The sequence below is a fragment of the Condylura cristata genome, unplaced genomic scaffold (genome assembly GCF_000260355.1).
Source record: "Condylura cristata isolate star-nosed mole 26May11 unplaced genomic scaffold, ConCri1.0 scaffold00053, whole genome shotgun sequence".
Classification (NCBI taxonomy): domain Eukaryota; kingdom Metazoa; phylum Chordata; class Mammalia; order Eulipotyphla; family Talpidae; genus Condylura; species Condylura cristata.
This window is the reverse complement of record NW_004567154.1, coordinates 228,136-248,972: the sequence shown is the minus strand read 5'-3', so window position 1 is coordinate 248,972 and position 20,837 is coordinate 228,136. Positions and strand designations below refer to the sequence as shown.

General features: G+C 47.4%; 2 protein-coding genes across 3 annotated transcripts in view; both read right to left on the bottom strand.

Moving 5' to 3' along the window:
• Nucleotides 1–3,851: 3,851 nt before the first annotated feature.
• Nucleotides 3,852–10,892, bottom strand: TSPYL2 (TSPY-like 2). The gene is made up of 7 exons (XM_012734312.1): nt 9,931–10,892; nt 8,530–8,607; nt 8,296–8,407; nt 8,067–8,212; nt 7,845–7,942; nt 6,737–7,536; nt 3,852–4,573 (listed from the first exon to the last, which is right to left on the bottom strand). Exons 1-7 carry the CDS (start codon nt 10,726–10,728, stop codon nt 4,395–4,397), a joined length of 2,211 nt encoding a protein of 736 aa, XP_012589766.1. The 5' UTR covers nt 10,729–10,892; the 3' UTR covers nt 3,852–4,394.
• A 2,225-nt stretch (nt 10,893–13,117) lies between these two features.
• The window catches only part of GPR173 (G protein-coupled receptor 173), a 20,695-nt gene continuing 12,975 nt past the window's right edge, over nt 13,118–20,837 (bottom strand). Inside the window, exon 2 of one of the 2 annotated variants that reach the window (XM_012734315.1) lies at nt 13,118–16,323. In XM_012734315.1, coding sequence (XP_012589769.1) covers nt 14,894–16,015 — 1,122 coding nt within the window. In that variant the 5' untranslated portion in view covers nt 16,016–16,323 and the 3' untranslated portion in view covers nt 13,118–14,893. The remainder of the gene's footprint in view (nt 16,324–20,837) is intronic. The other variant, XM_004694994.2, reaches the window with a different exon arrangement.

Below are 20,837 nucleotides of genomic sequence, written 5' to 3'. Positions count from 1 at the left end.
TTATCATCTCTTCCTACTTTTCAACTGCCATGCTTTGAACTATGTATTATTATATCCACAAGATCTTAGGCTTTGAGCAGCATAAAGATGAGGTATGAAGGTTATGCACACATACTTTTTCTTTCCCTATATAGACTCCCTGCAGAATAATGATGTAAGAAAGCATTGATATATTGATTATGAAACCTATATTGATTATGAAATTTAGCATTATTTTAACAAAAAATGCAACTAACTATAGAAGCCATAGTACCTGTCATTGTTACAAATTTTTTTTCATATCACTTTGTAGAATCTATTGTAGATCTTGAAATATGTTGTAATCTTAAAATTGTGGTAGTCATTAGACTGTCCATTGGATCTCATTAATAAATTAATGAGAGCACACATATTACTATAGTACATCTTTTCCATATTTTAATAACTATATTTCAATATAAGCAGTTCCCTTTGTAACTCTAGGAATTATATTTTATTCACTTTTTAAAAGATTTATTTATGCACACAGAACTGGGGTACAGGCTAGAGGTGTGTGTGGAGAGGTGAGAGGATTCACCAGAGACAGCCAGGAGCTGAACAGGCAGATTGATGAAGTACACTGCTGAGGGGAGTGGGAATGGAATTTGTGCTGCAGTGGCTGTGATAACTTCATTGTGCTGTGCTTTAACCCACTGTACCACCAGGGAGGGCCCCTTTTATTTTATGCATTTAGAGTTTTTTTTTTTTTTCTGAGAAAAGGTCCATGGCAGAAAACATGTTAGGAACTTTTCCTTGTCTTAAACTCTAGGCTACAGGAGAACAAAGACTTGGTCTATCTTATTTTCTTGTTGTAACACTGTTACCCACTTTAGCATCAGGCACACAGCACATGCTCAAAAAATGTTTACTGAATGAATAGGATTCTTTCCCAGCCATTCTTCATATCTCCAACTGAAGGAGCTGGTGCTGGCTTTTTTTTTTTTTTTTTTTTTGTTACCTAGGAAGGAGGGATATTTTCCTGAATCTAGTTATATCACTGCCAATATGCTTGTAGTCTCAGAAGTGGGTGGTAATTTAAAGGTTTGGTCTCAGGAAATCCTGGGAACCTCATTCCCAGGAGAGGGGTGAGCTATGAAGGATACTAAGACAAGTAGCTTCTACATAGGAACATGAACTAGGCACACTGAGCCCATGACTCCTCATCCTCATCCTGTTTTCTTTTTAGGGTCATAGCAAACGGAGTTCATCTCTGGTCTTCAGCAAAGGCTGTATTTGGAGCGGGATATAATCTTAAAGGCCTTCTAGAACAGCCACTCACTTTTAGCAGTCCAGACTGGGTAGGACCTGAAGCCCCACCATACACTGAAGATTGAGAGCAAGGAACAAGATGTCACTAGTCAAAGGACACCTTCTCCTCCCATGCCTTACCTAGCCCATGACATGCACACCCTAGTCAACTATATTAGAAACTCATAAGTGATCCCTAACAGTGTTTCTGAAGCCAAAGGCCTTCTCTGACTGGGTGGGTGAAGAGGAGTCTCAAATGCCAGAACAAGAGGCCTGGAGATCTGATTGAGAGGACAGAGAGGAATCAGGGAAGCACAGGATGAAGGCCAGGTTTCAGAGTTCTGCTTCAAGACTAGACTCCATTATGGGATCTTAGACAGGTTGCTCTCCAAGGTTGCATATCCCAGCATGATTAGCCTAAGTTTGCAGATGGGAATACTTATGCCTTCTAGAGGGGATGAGAGAGTCACATTGTAAGGCAGAGCACATTGAAGCAACATACCCAGGCCATCTGTTTCTCATAATTGCTGGAATCTTGCCAGGTTGACCTCTTCCTGGTCATTTGCCTCTGTTGCTTTCTCCTCCCCTTCACTTCACCATGTGCTCCTTTGGACTGGCATCAGATACTTCAAGGAGATATTTCTTCCCTCTGTACAGATGCCTTGACTTTGGGTCCTACCTTCTCAGCCCTTGGCCTTGAGATAAGATGTTCCCTTTTCTAGGCCAGTCCCCACTACTGTCAGTGTGGCCCAAGATTAGAACAGAGACATCCAAACCTCCATGCTGTTTCCAAAACATCTGTCAAAGTCATAGACTAGATCTAAGACCTGCTAGAGAGGGAAGGAAATTTGCCAAAGGTCCCACAGCAACCTGACAGTCATCCCGGACTATTCTTCTCAATCCTTTTTTTGGTATCTAAAACTGTTGATTCCAATATCTTAAAAACTCTCATAGAATAGAATCGTTCAGCACGTAGAATTATTCCAACTGATTTATATAGTTACATCCCTCTCAAGGAGATGGAGCACAATACCCCACTCTCTGAACATGGGCTGTATTTAGTGGCTTCCTTCCAAACAGTACAGTATGGAAATGGGGGAGGAGTAATTTTACAGCCGAGAAACCTACTTCAGTTAGGTGATTAATATTAACATCAACAGTGATAAGACATATTGATAGCATTTAGCCTTGATGTGATCAGGATGGGCACTTTATGCGTCTTCTTTCTCAAACTCATAGTAATCATGGGTAAACCAGCAAATGTAATCATGAGAAAAACATCAAACAGATCTCAATTGAGGGACATTCTACAAAAAACTTGACCAGTGTTCCTCAGAGGTTAATGACTCCAGGTCATCAAAAACAAGTAAAGTCTGAGAAACTGTCACAATCCGGAGTTTACAGAGACATGAAAACTAAATGTAATGCGGTACCCTGAATGGCATCCTGGAACATTAGGGAAAAACGGAGGAAGTCTGAAGACAGCATGGACTTTAATAACAGTATGTGGATATTGATTCACTGTTATAAAATGTACCATGCTAATAGAAGATGCTAACAATAGGGGAATAAGCTATGGGTTGTATGGGAACTCTATTATCTTGGCAACATTTTGTGAACCTAAAAGTTCTTAAAGTAAACAAAAAAAAAATCACTCATATTTCCCAACCTGCCAACCTGAGGTATACTGTCAACTTTCTCATTGCTCTCCTTCCCATTCCATTCCCTTGGCATCCGGCAGAGGGCAATCTCTAAAATGCAATCTTGACCATAGCTGAAGCTGCCTTGAGCAAAATAAGAGCGTTGGAGAGAAAGTTCAGGAGGTGTATTACAGAAGCCTGACTCGGATGTCTGACTAAATTATGATACAGAAAAACTTGTTAAGTATTTTTGGTGTCCTTTGAAATAGTTACTGTATTCAAATTTTAAAACAATTTGGCCTTTCTAACGTGGCTCAGATAAAGTCAACCTTCCCCAGCTCCCTCCCCCACCATGGGGCTACAAAGCAATTTCCCTTATCTCTGTGCCAACTCCTCAAGCCTAAGCCATCTTTTTTTTTTTCTTGCTTTGTCTCCCAGTTCTAGCTCCAGGGAAGCCCTTCCCTAAAATGAGAGACACTCATTAATTTTTTGACTGTGAGAAAACTGAATTCTTCTGGCACCCCATGCCCAGCTCACACTAAGCCCAAGAAAAGATTTGACGCATAACAAATATAAAGATGAATCACTGAATAAATGGATATGCTAGGGTGCACAGCATTTCTGTGCGCGTGCGCAAGGAAAGGCGTGGGAAGCGGTTTGCTACCAGGCTGAATCCACTGCAGCCTTCCGGAGGGGGAGTTGTCTCTTCAGTCTCGCCCTGCCATTGGCCAGGATGGCCCGCATTGGCCTGACGCAACACCTCCGCGGCCCCCCTTCCCCAGGAGCTGGCTCCCTGCCAGCCAACCCCCACCCCTCCCTTTCCCTCCAATTATGGTCTTGCAGGCCAGTACTAGACAAGGCCACAGCAGGCCAGTGAGAAGGGAGACTGGCTGATAGGTACAGTGCACCGGGCCCGGGATATAAGACTTGAAGCAGCTCTTTGAATTTGCTCAGAACTTTATTAGGATAAACTGGGTTCACAGGGAGCAAGGAGGGCTTCTGGGGGAGGGGTACAGGAACACCGCAAAGGCAAAGCAGCCTTGCATAGACACTGAGGCGGCTAGCTGCACGGCAAGGAAAGGAGAGGGATGGAGGAAAAGAGTAAGACTTGGGAGAACAGGGTGGCAACAGAGCCCCCCCAAGGCCACAGTGGCCCTCCCCGCTTCGGGATCAAGGGTGTCCACTCCACACAGCATGAGGAGGGGGATAGAGGGGCCCTGACCAAGGCATCACAATAAATACATTTAGCAGCACACAGAAGCCTGCAGGGGAGGAGGGCCAAAAGGAAGGGGTAAATCCCTCTTTCCCTCCCCCCCAAAAATAAGAACTCTGCAATTACTAAACCATAAAAATAAACTTTAAACCCGTGTATGAAGTCGGTTAACCCCCCAGAAGTGCAATGTGGGGCCGCGTGGCCCTAGCTGAGGGGGAGGGTAAATGGGACACAGGAAGTGGGACAGAGAGGCACCCCCTGCAAGGGTAAGCTATTTATCCAGTGTTGCCCCTCTTCCCGGGGTTGGCCCATGCATTTTGGACTACAAGCACCTCCTCCATGTCAGAGTCTTCCCCTTCTGAATCTTCTTCAAATCCGTCCTCATCTATTACATCCTCCTCATTGCTTCCTTCCTCCTCCTCTTCATTGCTGCCCTCACCTTCTTGATAGCTGTCTGCATAGAGGAGAGAGTCAAGGAGGGGAAAATGGAAGGAGGATGATTAGACTAGGCAGGTAAGTGTCAGTCTTAACAAGCACACTTGAAGGGGAGGGGGTGAAAGAAACGGAAATGTAAGCATGGAAATCTTCGCAGGGTGAGCTGTTTGGTAGAACAAGACTGTTCTACCAAAATTGATACATCTCTGAAAGTCCCATTTTCTCCCCCAATATGTATTAATGTGTATCTCCTCAGTTTGACCTTGGTTGAATAAACCTTCTATTCATACATCTAATCTAATCCAAACAGGCCCTATTCTGTCTTCTTTAGCCCAATCCCCCACTCCTACCCTAGGGCTGGAATAGCTCTCTTTCCTTTTCTAAAAGAGATGTTGAGAAGAGGTAGGGTGAGCAATGCCTTCAGTTTCCCTGTCCTATCTGAAATGTCTCTATTGAGCCTACTCGCTCATTTAATTACTCCTCCCTCAGTATGTGCCCCTGCTCTCAATGGTACCTCATGACCAAACCCCAGAAATGGTTGGTCTTCCTGTTCCTTCCACATCCTCCAGGGGCCTCCCTTTCCTGCATTCAACTGAGCTCAAACATCTCCCCTTTCTGCCCTTTGCTGGCTTCTTCCTAGCCAAGGTTTGACTGTACTACTTTGCCCCCTGCTCATCCTCCAACCCCACTCTATCTGGTTCTCCCGCCACCAATCCACTGAAACCACTCTTACGAAGGTCACAGATAATCTCTTCAGCCCCAAATTCAGCAGACAGATCCCAGTCCTCGTTTTACTTGACCTTCAGCAGCAGCCCTGGACATTATTGACACCCCCTATCCTGCTTATAATGTTCCATAACCTGGTTCTCCTCCCGACCTTACCCTCTTAGTGCCTGTCTCCTTATCTGTAAAGCAGGGATAATATTATTTACTTCATAAAAGTTGCTGTGAGGATTAAATGAATTAAAATGAGTAAATCAATAGTGCCTGGCTCATCACAAAATGCTTCATTAATGTTAACTGGACCCAGAGTCCAAAACAAGTGGTCTGCTCTGGCTTGTTACCCCTCCCCCCCTTTACAACCTCTGACTTCCCAGACATAACCAAGTACCTGCCTCTGGATCACCTGGTGCTTAGGCAGCCATTCCAACTTCATGTTCTTTCCTACATCTCACCACTATGCTGTTCCCCACCCTAAGAAATGGTATCTCCCTTCACCAGTCATCTAGGTCAGAACCAAACCTGTCACCTGAAATACTGCATTCTCCCTCAAACCCTCACATGCAACACTTTCTCAACACACTATTCTTTGGTGATCAGTGTCCTTGTCTACTGTTTAAAAGAAGTCTGCCTACTTGTCTATTGTCTAAGAGAAGTTTGTCCATTGCTGGATTTCACAAAGTTTAAGTGCATTTCTTACAGCAGAATTGATTTCTCAGCATCATTAAGGTGCTAATGTACATGTGTCTCTACATGAGGATGTTACTGTACATATTAATTTCCCCAACATATTCGGCCACTGAACCTTTTTGTGACAAGGTGCTTTCAGAATTGGTGCAGGGTTTTCAGAAGATAATTTTGGATACCATGACAACAGACTGTGCATTTTACCCTTGCAAATCCTTGTTCTCTTCCACTGAGAATGTCCCATTATAATCCTTAATGTGAACACACCCTCCAATTCAAATGTCACCTCCTTTCCCTAGTTTTCCCATTCCCAATTCTTGAGGTAGAATTGCTGCTTCCTTCTCTAGGCTCTGAGTACACTGTTGACTCCCAGCTCCGCAAACAAGCTGGGAATTCCTAGAACACCAGGGTCAGGTGCTGGTACAGAGTGCACTTAACGACAAATGTTTGCCATAGACCCCCACCCCTGTATGAACTTGTCCTTAAGTGTTTCTCCCACTGGCTCCTGTATCTCTTTTCTCTACTTCATTTGTCTTCTGCTCTGTTACAACGTATCTATCTTTCATCTAGAAATTAATTTTTTTTTGTTTTACATTGTTTTATCACATTTGCAGTTGTTCCCGGATGTTACTTGCTTACAAAGTTAGGCAAAAAGTTTTTTCTTTCCTCCACAAGAGCGCATTGTGCTCATGCCTTGGTACCCAGATCCAGGCCAGAATTTTCTATGAGAGAAAAAAGGGAAGACAAGAGGTGGGGGTGGGGAAGTATAGCTCACCTTCCTCACTGCCCTGCTCCTCTTCTTCCACTGATGATTCTTCTTCAGAGATATTCTCTACTTCATCCTCATAGTCATTCTGGTTGTTGCTGTTCTCCCTGTCCTCGTTAGGTTCTTCAATGTCATTCTCGTAGTCTTCTATGTCTCTGTCATCATCATCGCTGCCTTCATTGTCGCCTTCATTGCCGTCATCATCACTGCCTTCGTTGTCACCTTCATTGCCATCATTGTCTTCATCATCACTGCCCTCGTTGTCTCCTTCATTGTCACTGTCACTGCTGTCTTGATCATTGCTACTGTTGCCACCTTTGCGATTCTCATCTTCACCATCAGCATTCTCATCATCATCTGAGTTCTCTTCATTGTCATCAGGGTTTTCTTCATTGTCATCACTGCTGTCTTCAGGGTTCTCATTGTTGTCATCAGGGTTCTCATTGTTGTCTCCAATATTCTCGTCATTGGCACTCTCATTGCTGTTGGTGGTCTCGTCATCAGAGCTCTCATTGTTGTCAATGGTTTCATTGTCATCAGGGCTGTCACTGTTGTCAGTGGTCTCATTGGGGGTCTCATTGTGGCCAGGGCTTTCACTGTCACATAGATTCTCATTAATGTCAGTTACCTCATTGTCACTGGTCTCGAAGCAGTCGGTGGTTTCCATGAAGTCAGAGATCTTGATATCATGAATGGTCTCAAAGTCGGTGATAGCATCACTGTCTGAGGTCTCTCCAATGATGTCTTCCATTATGTGATAGTCATCATAGTCTTCCAGGATCACCACCTCATATCCATCCCTGTTTTTACTGTGGGGAAGTCTGGGGTTGGTGGGAGGTGGTATATTTAGGGCAGACACTGAAAGGGGGTAAGTAACTGAAGAGGCATTTAGCTAGGACTCCCAAGAATGAGGCTAAAATGGGAAGAGTCTCATTTCTGCTTTTGACTGTGGCACGTTAGGGCAAACACACCCAATGTCTGGGCTTCATTCTACAATTTCAAGACCTAGTAGAATGGATTATCTTAAAGGTCCCTTTTGGATCTATAAATCCTGTGAGAAAGTACTCTAGTCCTTGACCCTCTTTAAACTACCTTGCAGCCCCCCTCTACCCATTACCTTCTTTCCTTTTCTTGCTTCTTTCTGTTTGCCCTGTAGCCCCCTTCTCCCATCATGTAGTAGCGCAAAGGATTAACCCACAGGTCATTCTTGATTATCTGTTGAAGGTGGGAGAAAGGAGAAAGTTAGGAGTATAAGTCCCAGAGCCCACTCCCAATTCTCCAGGCACCCAGATGCAAGCCTAGCAAGGCCTTCTCTGGCAAAGACAGGAGGGGGTCCCACCTCAGCAATCCTATCAGCCTCTGGAAGGCTGTGGTTTGAGAACCAGCTAAAGAAGCTGTGACTTATATCCTGGTTCCTGTGCTTTTGGGCCTGGGGTTCCTGACCCCTGTGCCAGCGAATTGGGGTGGATTGAGACACCAGCCGACCTGGGGGAAAAGGAGGCCATGAAGAGAACACTGGATAAGAATGAATGGGGGAGGCATGAATTTGCCGTGGGACAGCCTCTTACCAGAGCGGTTGCGCTGAAACTCCTTGACAATCACCATGTTTGTGAAGTAAGGGTTTGTCTGGAAGTACAGCTTCATTTTGTAGCCCATGGAGATATGTCTGAGATCCTGTACCTGCTCAGGGTGGGGGTAATGGTGGGCTCCCCACCATATCATGGTCCCTCCCATCAAACCCCCCTCACCTCCAAGGACCCGATTCCTTGCCCAGTCCAATTAAAAAATCTCTTTGGCCTGACCTGCAGATTGGTCAAGTAGCGGAAAATGTCTTCATCACGTTGGTTGATCAAGATTGAAATTTTGGGGTGGTTGAGGAACTGATGGAGGGAGCAGTTTAGGTCAAGGAGTGACTACCCAATGAGAAAAGGAGGGAAGGAAGGCCTGGTAGGGCAGAACAAAAGAGAGGCTGGAGGAGAATAATTTCTTACATGTTCATGTGTCCAACAAATGGATCATGAGAAATTATCTGTATTTTCATTCCCATCATATTGTCTATGTGTTAAGAATATGTTTACACAATGTTAAAACTTTCTGATATATGGCTTTGCCATGGTTTATTATTTGTTGTGGATGCTGAGGATCTATGTCCATGTGATGTTGTCTCTGGGTGCTGACAACTTGTTTTCATGACATTGCCTGTCTGAAGGCTAACGGCCCCTGTATAAGTGAAACTGTATGTACAGTCCCTACTGAAGGGCTGTAATCATTCAATGTTATATATTTGGGTGTTTTGGGTCTGTGTCCAAGTGATGCTGCATTTCTGGGTACTGAGGACTAATAGTCACATGATGTGTATCTGTGTACTGAGGAGCTGTGTGATAATGCCATTAACAGTGCTGAGCTCCTATATCTTCATGATATTGTAGTGCCTGTGTGCGGTGAGCCTGTGATCATGTGATGTTATGTATTAGTATGACAAGAGTGTATTCACTTAATTCTGTAAGTTACACCTATGCGTATCTAAATGTTTCACATATGTTATGTGTTTCTCCCAGAGATTAGCTTATCATTACTATAGTGGGTAGGTTTCTTACTCTCCCCCTTTCCTTCACTTAATTCCTTGATCTCTATAACCAAGTACTAGTATCAGCCCTTCAGGGGCTCTAGTATCTTTCTAGTGCCCTCCTTTCCATCTAGGATCAGAGTCTCCCTAGTATCTAAATAAAGATGTAGGCATGCAGAGACGTGTGAGTTAGGTGCCCTTCCTTCCTCTTCAGTGTCTGAGTAGGTTTACCTTCTGTACCCTCCTCGTCTCCTTTCATCATTTCTGATCTAATTTATCTGCTGTGTGTCCCTCTATCACCCCGCCCCCCACTGTGTGCAAACCATTTTTTTTATGCTCCTCCCCTTTTCCCTCTCCCAGCTGTGGGCCAGTTTTCCCGGTGTGTGCTCTCCGACCCCTCCCCCTATCTCTAGTCCAGCCTCTCCGCTGTTTTGCCCCTCTCCTTCCATCCCTCCCAACCCCCCTCACCTCCAAGGACCAGATTCTTTGCCTGGTCCAAGGAAAAAAATTCTTTTGGAGGAGGGTGATTTTCTTTCAACAGGGGTTCACCCCCATACTCTTTTACCACAGATGCCGCCCCACCTCCCCCCACCCCGGGCATGGGCTCCTGGCCCATGAATATAGATGACAAGGATACTGCTTTGACCCAGAAGCCTGGGATATGCTGGATGATGAGGTCTCTGCGCTCCAGGAAGGGTCTGCGCATTTGGATGAATTTTCGCTTGAGGCGGAGAAAGGCCTTGCCCGCTTTGATGTTCACCGCCTCCAGGTCCAGCTGAATGTTTTCCAGAGCCTGCAGGACGCATTCTATCTTCTCAGCATTCTTCTCTTTGTTTTCCTTCTTCATCTTCCTCTGCTGCTTCCTCCTCCTCCTCCTCCTTCTCCTCCTCTTCCTCACACTCTCTTTTTCGTCCTCATCAGCATCTTCCACTAGAATGACTGCCTCCTCTGCCCCCTCAGGATCAGCCAACACCTGGGGGTCCCATCCCCCTGTGCTACAGGTTTCTAGGACCTTCTCTTCAGCAAAGGTGCTGGGCTCCAGAACCTGAAAATCAATTTCCAGGCCTCCCCCAGAAGCCTCTGGAGAGAGCGCTTCCAGACTGCCGGTGGGAGGGGTCGAGCCCCCATACCCCGACTCCATCTCGGGCTCCCAGCCCGGACCCCCTGCGCCCAAGGTGAAATACGCGCGGATCCCACCCTCCTCTAGAATAACATAGGGCAGCGGTGGAGGCAGAGTGGGGCCCACTCCCACCCCCCTCATGTCGGCCAACACCTGTGCTGCCTCGGTTTCCTCCTGGAGCCTCGGGCGCTGTTGAGGTGGAGGCAGGGGCAGTCGCAGGAGGGGCGGCGGCGGCGGCGGCGGATCGCGCTGAGGGGACTCCGAATTGCTCAGTCGGCGAGTCTTGGCCGGAGGTCCTTCATCTGGGCGATCCATGGTGACGGCGCTCGATAGCTCAGACGATCGCGCCCGCCGCTTCGCTCTCAGCCCGGCCGCCTCTGCCAGTCACACCTGAGGAGGAGCAGCCGCTCCTCACGCGACCTGCTCTCCTCACAGCCTCGGTCTGGCGTTCCCTCCCACAGAGCCTGCCCGACTCCCTCCGCGCCACGAACCTTGGCCCCGCCCTCCCCCTGACGCAAGGGGCCCATTCTGCCTTGTCATTGGCTGCTCGCCGCCGCGGCGGCGCTACAGCTCCTTAGACCTCCGCCCGCGCCTACACAATCTGCTTGCCAACACCGCACCTCAGAGCTTTCCGATTGGCTCCCCCGGGCCCGCCAATCATTCGGCCGACTCCCCTCAGCCACTGGAGGGAGACTGCGGGGTGATTGGCGGCGAGGAAAGCTGCGGGGGGGAAAAAAGCCCCTCTCCTCACCCTTCCTACGTTTTATCCAATGGGAAAAGTACCAGTAGTCTGAAGCCCCCCCCAAACAAAACAAAAAAATATGCAAGCACTAAGCGAGGTGTGCTCAAATAAAATCGGGAGAGCCTCGCCTCGGTTCCTCCCCTTCCCTTTTCATCCCTCAGCTCCCTCCTCTTCCCCCTCCTCTCAGCAACTACGCACTTCTAAAATCAGCCGGGTCCCCTAACCTCGGTTTCTGCCCCCGCCTAGAATTGGGTTTTGGCTCGTAGGGGCTTTGGTCGCCCTAAAGGAGCCAGTGATCTAGAAATCTAGGACCTTTGTTTGATTTGGGGTGAGATTTTGAGGTGGCGTTTTCCATCTCTGCGAGATGGCTCTAGAAATAATAATCACATAGAAAAAGTAACTTCCTCTGCGTCACTAAAATGACTATGATTCATTGCGTGCTAGCTTTTTCTAGGACTTTCTATCTCTTTATCTACTCAATAGTTCTTGCTATCCTTTCCCTTTCTCCAGTATGCGGTTTTTCATTGTTTTGGGCTTGGTTTGTGGTTTTGTTGTTTGTTTTTGTTTTTGTCTTTTGACCAGATGGATGGTCTTGGCGTGGCGGGGGCAGTAGGGAGGCGCTTGTCTTCACATCACTGGTCTTACTCATTTTGTAACCCTAACTAAATCACTGCCTCTATCTGAGTTTCTTTCCTTTCCTCTAAACTAGGCATCCCTAAAGAGACAGGTGGGAAACTGCCCATTGCAGAGATTTGGAGGCAACCTAGAGACCCATAGCCAGGGGAATGGATAAGAAAAATGTGATATATGTATAAGATGGACCACTAGAATGAATTAGCTCTAAATAGGCAACATGGCTGGATCGCTCAAAAACAGAATGTTGAGTGAAAAAAGAAACAGAACAAGATTTATAGTACAATACTATTTATGTAAATTAAAACACATAACAATATCATATTTTTTCACAGATACACATATATGTAAATAAACACATGAACGGTGGATTGGAAGGACGCACGTTAAATACACAAGAGTGGGTGCCTAAGTGGGAGGGGGTATGGGATCAGGGATGGGTGATGATGGGCACAAAACAAAACAAAATATAGAATAAAAGGGCCTTGCATGGACCAATGATAATCTAGTGTGCCAAGAACTGAGGAGTGTGGTCCATTCAATACTGTGCACCTGAGCGAATAAGTAAATAAATAGTAAATTAATTGTGTGCCCAAGGAGCAGACTGGCTGGGTAGACACCCAGGCTTGGGTTTATTCCCTCTGTGACATCTCTTCCTCTGAATTTAGTCAAAGCTTTCCAAAGTCCCAGCTGTATTTGTCAATCCGTAGGAAGGGCACCCATCCTGGACTGAGTAGTCTCTCCCAGGACCACTATTTTGAGGGGAGCATTTATTAACTTCAATAGTTCTCTCCAAGTTTGATACCCAATTCCCTGTCCCCATTCTCCATGGCAGTCCAGTTTCAGTAACATCTTGTTTGGGTTTTGGAGAGGAGACGGGTACAGGAGTTGGGAGTGATACCTGGGGACTCTAGGCTTTGGGTGATGAGGGGGTTCTCAAGTATCTCAAGTATCCTGTCCCCCATGTTCAAAACCTGAGCCAAGGAAGGAAGATCTTACACAATGGGAACCTAAACTTTCACTACATACATATGTATGGTTTTCAAGTTCCATTTTTCTGACCACTCTATTTCCTGCCACAGGCATATGCTCTAGTTTTTGTCTCCTCTCAACTAGATGAATATGTGTAAGTGTGCGCGCGCACCATGTATGTCACCACATACAGGCATTTGCTCACATGTGTGTACCAGGCAGGAATACCTCCCCACACAAAGGCACACAGATACACACTGTCTCACTCGACCATGTGGTCATGCAGACAGGACACACAGACACACACAGACACAGACACACACATACACACACACACACAATCAGAAAGAGAAAACATCCAATATAGCATTGTTCATTTCAGTTTTCCATTTACAAAATCCAATGGTGATCCAGGCAGTTAGAAAAAGGAATTGGAGGAAAACCCTCCAGAATGTACTTATCTCCCCCCACCCCACCCCTGGAAAAGGCACCCCCATCACTATCACTGAGAGAACAGGTAGACCCAGTCCCCAGTCTCTCAGCCACTCTGGCCTGCCTTTCCAGGGTCACTCCATAGCCAGGCCCATTAATGTCTCTCCTGCCTAGAGTGCCCTCCCCATTCCTCTTGGGTCAAGGCTTTCCCAGTTCTGGGACTATCTTGGAGTAGGGAGAGAGCTTAGGACAGGGCTTCTATAAGAAAGGGGAAGGGAGGGTGGATAAATGCAGATTTCCCCTCCCCCAGGAAATGACAGGAGGCAAGAGAACCCAGGTAAGACCAACAAAGATTGAATGCCAGCTTGGCTCACCAGTCCACAAGAACTGGCCTTGATGTGAGCCCAGAGTGAACTCTGCCCCTATCTAGAGGCTTGGGATCTCCCACCTGGAGGATCTGGCTTGAGTCTGTTCCACCTTGGGTGGAGAACTAGGGAGAAGGGTTGTTGGGAAGAATCTTGGGGCTGAGGGCCCAGAAGGCCAAGGGTGACCATGGAGGGGTTTGAGGCCCCTGAGGCTTGCAGGGGACAAAAAGAGGTCAGATAGGAATGGACTCAGGTCCACTGTGCCTTGGAATGTGTACCAAGGCCGCCAAAGAATTTTTGTCTTGAGGAGAGTAGTGTGAACCCAGGAGATAATTCTGGGATTGAATACCATTCTGACCCCAGGGCCTGGGATCCCTACTCTGGGGGATTTCACTTCTCTTGCTATATTTCCCTGGGGGACTGACTGCTCCTGCCAGTATGGTGACCCACATCCACCCTAATGGTCCTGGAGTGGATTGTCATCAAGAAGAAGAGTTGGGGACTGGGAATCCAGGAGGCAGCTCAAGAGAATACAACAAGCTCAGGTCTCTTCAGCTCAAGGCATATAGCTCACATCCTGCTCTTCACCTACAGGGGCTCTTCTCCCTCCCCTCCTGGTTCTCAAACTGATACTCAGGAAATACTTAGGAGAGCTGGGCTGGTGGGGAGGGAGAGGAGACTGGATTTGGGGCCAACCTTAGCCTAAAACAACATTGCACACAACACAGCAATTAACATCTCTGCTCCCTGGGAACCCAGCACCCTCTTTGGTCCCTCTTGTCAGCAGATCAATTTCTCCCTAAACATCTAGGCCTTGCTAAAGGACTGAAGGGGAGGATACATGGGAGCATAGGGGGAAATAAGAGCTCTGGGAGTCTATTTTACAGGACAAATTCCCCTTTTCTGGTCAATGTCAGAAGAAGAGACATTACAAGCAAAGCCTGTCTCTGCTATTAGTAGAAAAACCTGCACTTTCAGTGTTGTTTTCTTTTTCTGAATTTGAGAGGGGACAGAGAGGGAGAAAGGAGGGGATGGATGGAAGGCGGAGGGAGAGAGGGAAAGAGAAAGATACTGAGAGACAGGGAGAGATTATAGAAATGGAGAAGGAAGCAGTGGAGACAGGCCTCACAGAACTAGAAATGCTTCTTTCCCAGCTTCCTACCCAGTCCCCAGCTCTGTGGAGGATTGGCAAAGATGTCTAGACTCTGGATGACCAGAGGGGCTGGGCTGGAGCTCAGAAAGAAAGGCTCCTGTATGGGGCCCCACCCCTCCATTTCTGCTGGCCCCATCGTGGTGGTCACAACCTTCTCCCTGCCTGTCTGCCTACCAGCCTGCTTCACATGACACAGTAGGGTTCTCTGGGAGCTGGGGCACCTCCTGTGCCCCAGCAGGGGGCGTGAGTCCTCAGGCACTTCTTGAGGTCCTTGTTGAGCAGGAAGCAGACGATCGGGTTGACGGCAGCCTGGGCGAAGCTCATCCAAACAGCAGTGGCTAGATAACGGTGGGGCACGGCACAGGCTTTCACAAACACTCGCCAGTAGCAGGCCACGATGTAGGGTGACCAGAGGAGCAGGAAGAGCAGTGTGATCGCGTAGAACATGCGGCCCAGCTGCTTTTCACCCTTGACCTCGTCCATGCCCAGCAGGCGCCGGCTGGCTGCATGCCCATTCTGCCGGATACCCAGCAGGGTTGGTGGCATAGGCCCACGGCCAAAGCCGGCAATCCAGTTGGCAGCAGCCTGACCGGTAGCCCCAGGGCCATGGAATGTCCAGTTCTGACTGATGGCTGGCACCATCTGCACAGGCTTCATCTTGCGGTGACGATACTCAAAGAGGAGCAGCTTGCCATAGACAGCATGTGTGGCCGCCATGAGCACAGCCAACATAAGCATGAAGCCCAGCGTGTCATTGGCCTTGAAGTAGCGATGCTCAAAGATGCATTGGTCCTCCTCACGGATAAACTTGTAGGTGCCCACATCAAAGACGGGTGGAAAGGCCATGGCCACAGATAGGGTCCAGGCCATGCAGATGACAGCTGCACATGTCCAGAGTGTCATGCGCTTGGCATAGAAGCGGTGGTGGGCAATGGCCATGTAGCGGGTGACGCTGATGCAGAACAGCATGAAGGCTGCATGGAAGCAAAAGAGCACGGCCATAAAGGCCACAATCTTGCAGCTGAGCGCACTGAAGGTCCATGAGGAGCCGTGGCGCACAGAAGCCAGCACAAAGGGGAAACAGACGGCAGAGCGTATGCCGTCGGCCAGGCACAGGTCCAGCAGAAAGTAGTAAGGAGCCTTGTGCAGGGCACGCTCCTTGAGCACCAGCAGGGACAAGATGGCATTGCCCGCCAGGCTCACGCACATGATCAGTCCGAGCAGCACCAGCTTCACATAAGCAGATGCTGACGGCGGGGACAATGCACCGCTCACCTCCTCGGGCTCTCCAGTGGTGTTGGCCATACTGAGAGGCAAGGGCTACTCCCAACCCTACCGGGTCAGCCAGTCCAGTACTCGATGGGCCCTATGGGACTCCATCAGTTGTCCTGCTGGGCTACACCTGCAAACAGGAAGAATGGAGGTGGGGAGAAAGACAGAGAGAGAGAGACATAGAGGAAGGCGAGAGAAAGAGAGGAACGCACAGAGACAGAATGGGAAAGGAGAGAGTGAAAAGATAGAACATGGAAACAGAGATATAAATGAATAGTGGTTGAGTTGGAAGTGGAGGGGGGTGAGAGTGAGGAAAGATAAGAGAGATAACACCAAAGAGACTAGGAGAGGGGAGGAAAAGGCGAGGGGTTGGGGAAGAAAGAGAGAAAGGGGGAGAAAGGAAGAAGTGGGGCAGGGAGGGTGAGAAAGAGAAAGAGGGGAGAAGGAGGGAGGAAGAAAGAGAATCAAGAGAAACACAAGGAAGTACACAGTGAGAAGCAGGTGGAAAGGAAAGGTGAGGAAGAAACAGAAAAGTCAGTGTTAGTGTGTTCACGAAGCCTCAGCAATCATTCCCCGCTGGTCTGGCACCAGACCCTGTGTGGCCCACTGCTGCACCTGCCCCTCCTGGCTGGCTGAGGGTGCTTCATCTCTCTGGAAGTACTTAGTTACCTATTTCCTCCATTAGCCGGTCCATGGTCTGGGAAGACTGGTGTGGCTTTTCTCCCCCTCTGCAAAGCACTGAGGCTGTGTTCTTCAGACTTTTTTGACTGTCACCCATAGTAAGAAACATGTTTGACATCACAACTGGTGTACATACATGCATGTGCAAATATCGCTAAACCTGAAGACTCACAGTAGAACTGTACCCATCAGTTCCAATTGTACCTCACATTTCTGTTGCTGTTGATAGCTATTCATTGGCAGATTTCTTCACTCGTGATAAGGAACGTGCCTAGCATGCCTGAGAAACAACGGGAAGACCAGTGTGGTTGGAATGGGATGAATGAGGGAGACAATGGTAGAAGGTGAGGTCGCAGAGATACTGAGGGCGAGTTGTTAGGGTTTGGGCCATGATGAGGACTTTGGGTATCATTTTAAGTGAGGTGGGGTGTATGTGTGACTATAAAGGTGTTAATATACTTGTATTCATTCTTTGAAACATGACTTGTTGAGCACCTACTGTGTGCCAGGCAGTGGGGATACAGCTGTGAATCAACAAAGTTCTCTGCCCCTGTGGAGTTGACACTCTAGAGAGTAAAGAAGGTACATTAGCTGAAACACACATCCCACTTCACAACATTTCAGTCAACAACAGACCACATCTAGACAAAGGTCCCAATGGGTTATACCACATGGCCTAGGTGTGTAGTAGGCTTTACCATCTACCTTTGCAGGATTCCACTCTATGATGTTCACCTGCAAAATCTCCTAACAACACAACACATTTCTCAGAACACATCCCAGTCATTAATTCACATGTGGTGGTAAAGCAGATGATGCTAAGTTCCTATTAAAAATAAAGAAAGGGGACCTTCCTTAGTACAGGGTGGTACAGGAGACAAGTCTCAGTGCTATCAAACTATCGCCAGCCACTATGGCAGGAGTTCAATCCTTGGCCAGGAAGCTGACCCACATGGCACAGTAGACCTCTCCTGTCTCACCTGTTGCTCCTCCCAGTAGTGTATTTTGTTCTTCTCCCCACTCTGTCTCTGGTGAATCCTTTCATCCCCCCCTTCCCTCACCTAGACCCCAGTTCTTGTGTGCATAAATAAATTAAAAGATTTTTTAAATCGAGGAAGGAAGGGAGTAGGACGTGCTAGGGGTTGGGGACGTGTGATTTTTGATGACAGGGAAGGTTTCTCAGAACCTGGAGCATCTGAGTTAAGACCTGAAGGAGATAAGAGAATGAGCCACATGGATGTCTGGAGTAAGAGAGGGACAGCCAGAGCAAAGGCCCTGAGGTGGAACTACACATGGTGTGTGTGAGAAAAAGGAAGCAGGTCACTGAAGGTGGAACAGAATGAGTGAGGGGATAAGTGGTAGGAGGAGAGGCCACAAAGGAGGTAAGGCCAGATTATGTAGGCCACAGCGAGGACTGTGACTTTCACTCTCAGTGAGATGGGAGTCATGGCAGGGTTTTGAACAAAGGCAAGATATGACACAACTTAGAATTGGATGGGCTCCTGTTTGGGATTGTGGAGAATATTTAAGAGTCTCCTTGCAGTAATCCAGGTGAGAAATAATAGCATCTCATGCCCCTTGCCAAACATTATTTTTTCCCTAAAATTCTCTCCTCCAAAGCACTATATAATTTACTTTGAGTATGGTTTATTTTCTGCCTCTGCATATCTGAATGCATGCCCCACAAAGGGCAGAGGCTATAGACTCAGGCACTCTCCTTTAGGAGAGCAGTGTATAGCACGTGGTGGACCTTCAGGATAAAATGTTCAAGTCAGCTGATTGAGGAACTGAATGAGTTCAGTTGGTCAGAGAGGGTCACCTGGAGGCATCCAGGAAGGATTTGCAGAAACAGCAAGAAGGTGGCAGGGGGTGGGGGCTGGGCTCATGAAAGGGAGGGCACAGACAAAGCTGGGGTGGAGATGAGGCCAGGAGAGCTCCTGGTATATGGGTTGGGGTGGAGTGCAGAGGCGTGATAAGGTAACAGAAAGTCCAAAGAGAAGGCAACAAGACAACTTAGTAGAAGGTGAAGAACTATCATTGGGGTTGGGATACACTAGAGGCTGCCAGAGGAGGGAACATCTTTCTGTCTCTCCCTGCACTGTCGCCCAGCTCAATCCAACCTGGGCTGCACAGCCACGTGGGGCCAAGCTGTTTTGAGGGCCCCTCAGAATCTCAGAACTGGCTCCAACAGCCCAGTGGAAGCAACTAGGACAGGGGTTCTGGGGAAGTGGTACTGATGGGCTCCCTTTCAGTCCCCTCAAGATGTGACCACAGAACTGTGGACTGGCTAACAACTTTGTGTGTATGAATGTACACACACACACATGCCTTTGTTTTGGGGGAAGCAGGGGTAAAATAATAGAGATTGAATGTAAGAGAGAGGCAAAGAGACACACAGAATGTGACAGAGAAAGGAGAGAGGTTTTTGTGAGAGAAGGATGGGGAATTAGGAGGGAAGGGGAGAGAGACAGAGAAACAGATAAAGGGGGCTAACAACAGACAAGAGAAATGCATACAGAAAGGGAAAGAGAATGAGGAAAAGAGACACACACACAAACACGCACACAGAAACACCGAGAGAACAAGAGAGATAGAGAGGGAAAGAGAGAGAAAAACAGAGAGGGAGAGAGAAAGCAAGAGAAGAAAGACAGTGCCAGGAAAGAAAATATAGAGAAATTGAGATAGACAAAGCAGGGAATGAGAAGCAGATATAAATGGGATGGAGAAAAACAGAGGCAGAGACAGAAACACACACAGAGAAAGAGACAGATATAAGGATGTAGATAGAGTGAGACATGGAGAGACACACCAAGATCTACCAAGAAAGTGGATAGTGAAGCCCAGAGTCTCAGTGGAAAGAAAAAAGAACACAAGAACAAAACAAAACACAAAAGCAGCAAACAAACAAAATCCTGGTGTTGGCTGGAAAGCTGGGGCAATTCTATAAATAACTAAGGAGAAAGGTGTTCCCAACACAGACTAGCAGCCACAGCCTGGGTCCATCCAAAGCTAAGGATGTATGTACATGCATACAACATGTGCATCCCTGTTCATGCCCAGACACCCTTAGACAGACACACAGACATCTACACATGCATTTGCACACACTGACAGCACAGCCCACTGCTATGGGGACACTTGGACAGCTACATTCATAAGGGCTTTGGTGTACATGGGCAAATAAACATACAGGTTTGCACACACAGAGTATATATACTCTGTGCCAAGCCTAAACACCAGTGTTTGTCCTCAGCGAAGTCTTTACTGCCGCCTAGGGGACATTTTGGAAATTTGTAGGTGCATTTTGGGTTGCTTCGATGCTGGGGTGTGGGGTGCCTTAACACTTAGGGGTCCAGAGCGAGGGTGCTGGCCACTCAGTTATATGCAGGGCAGTTCCCAACAGCCAGCAAATGCCCCACATCCCCTAAGGCTTTGGACTTGTAATGAACTGAGCTTCAACTCTAACTATTTTACAGATAAACACATCTTCTCCTCAAATTTAATACACCCTAAATAATCCAGGAATGTGTCTGTCGTGTAAGTCTGGAGACCATCTTTTGTTTCTTGGTACCTTTTCCTTGAGTTGCTGACTGTTTTGGAAAATCTCACGCCTGGGCCTTTGCCTGTCAATTTCCTGCACTTTTTGCAAGGGGCAGCTTCTGCTTTTCCCCTTTCTATTAAATCTACCGTTACTCGTGATGTTACAAGCCTCTAATTATTTACTGATTCTCCTGGAGACTGTTACACCAAGCATTTATAATGAGACACAGGTAAACTATTTTTGTTATAATTTATCTGTATTACAGTGAATACAATTAGCTATTGCATAAAATACTATATGCATTTTCTTTTGAAGTCATATGTGCAGGGATTGTAGTATTTAAGAACCTCACATCCAGGTGGTAAAACTATCTGCTACATAAGATGGCCCTAAGTGTTCATATACACAGACACACTCACACAAATACATGTGCAATGGCCCGTCAACCCACAATTATAACTTCTCTAACACATGCAACAAAAATGAACTCTCAAATCCTGTCAGATAGAGCCACACATAAAAACCTCGCAAATAGGGCCCTTCCTGGTGGCACAAACTAGCCACAGCTGCTTCAGTGCGAGTTAGATCCCGAGCTAGATCCCGCCCCCCAACCCCCAATTCCTCCACCCCCCC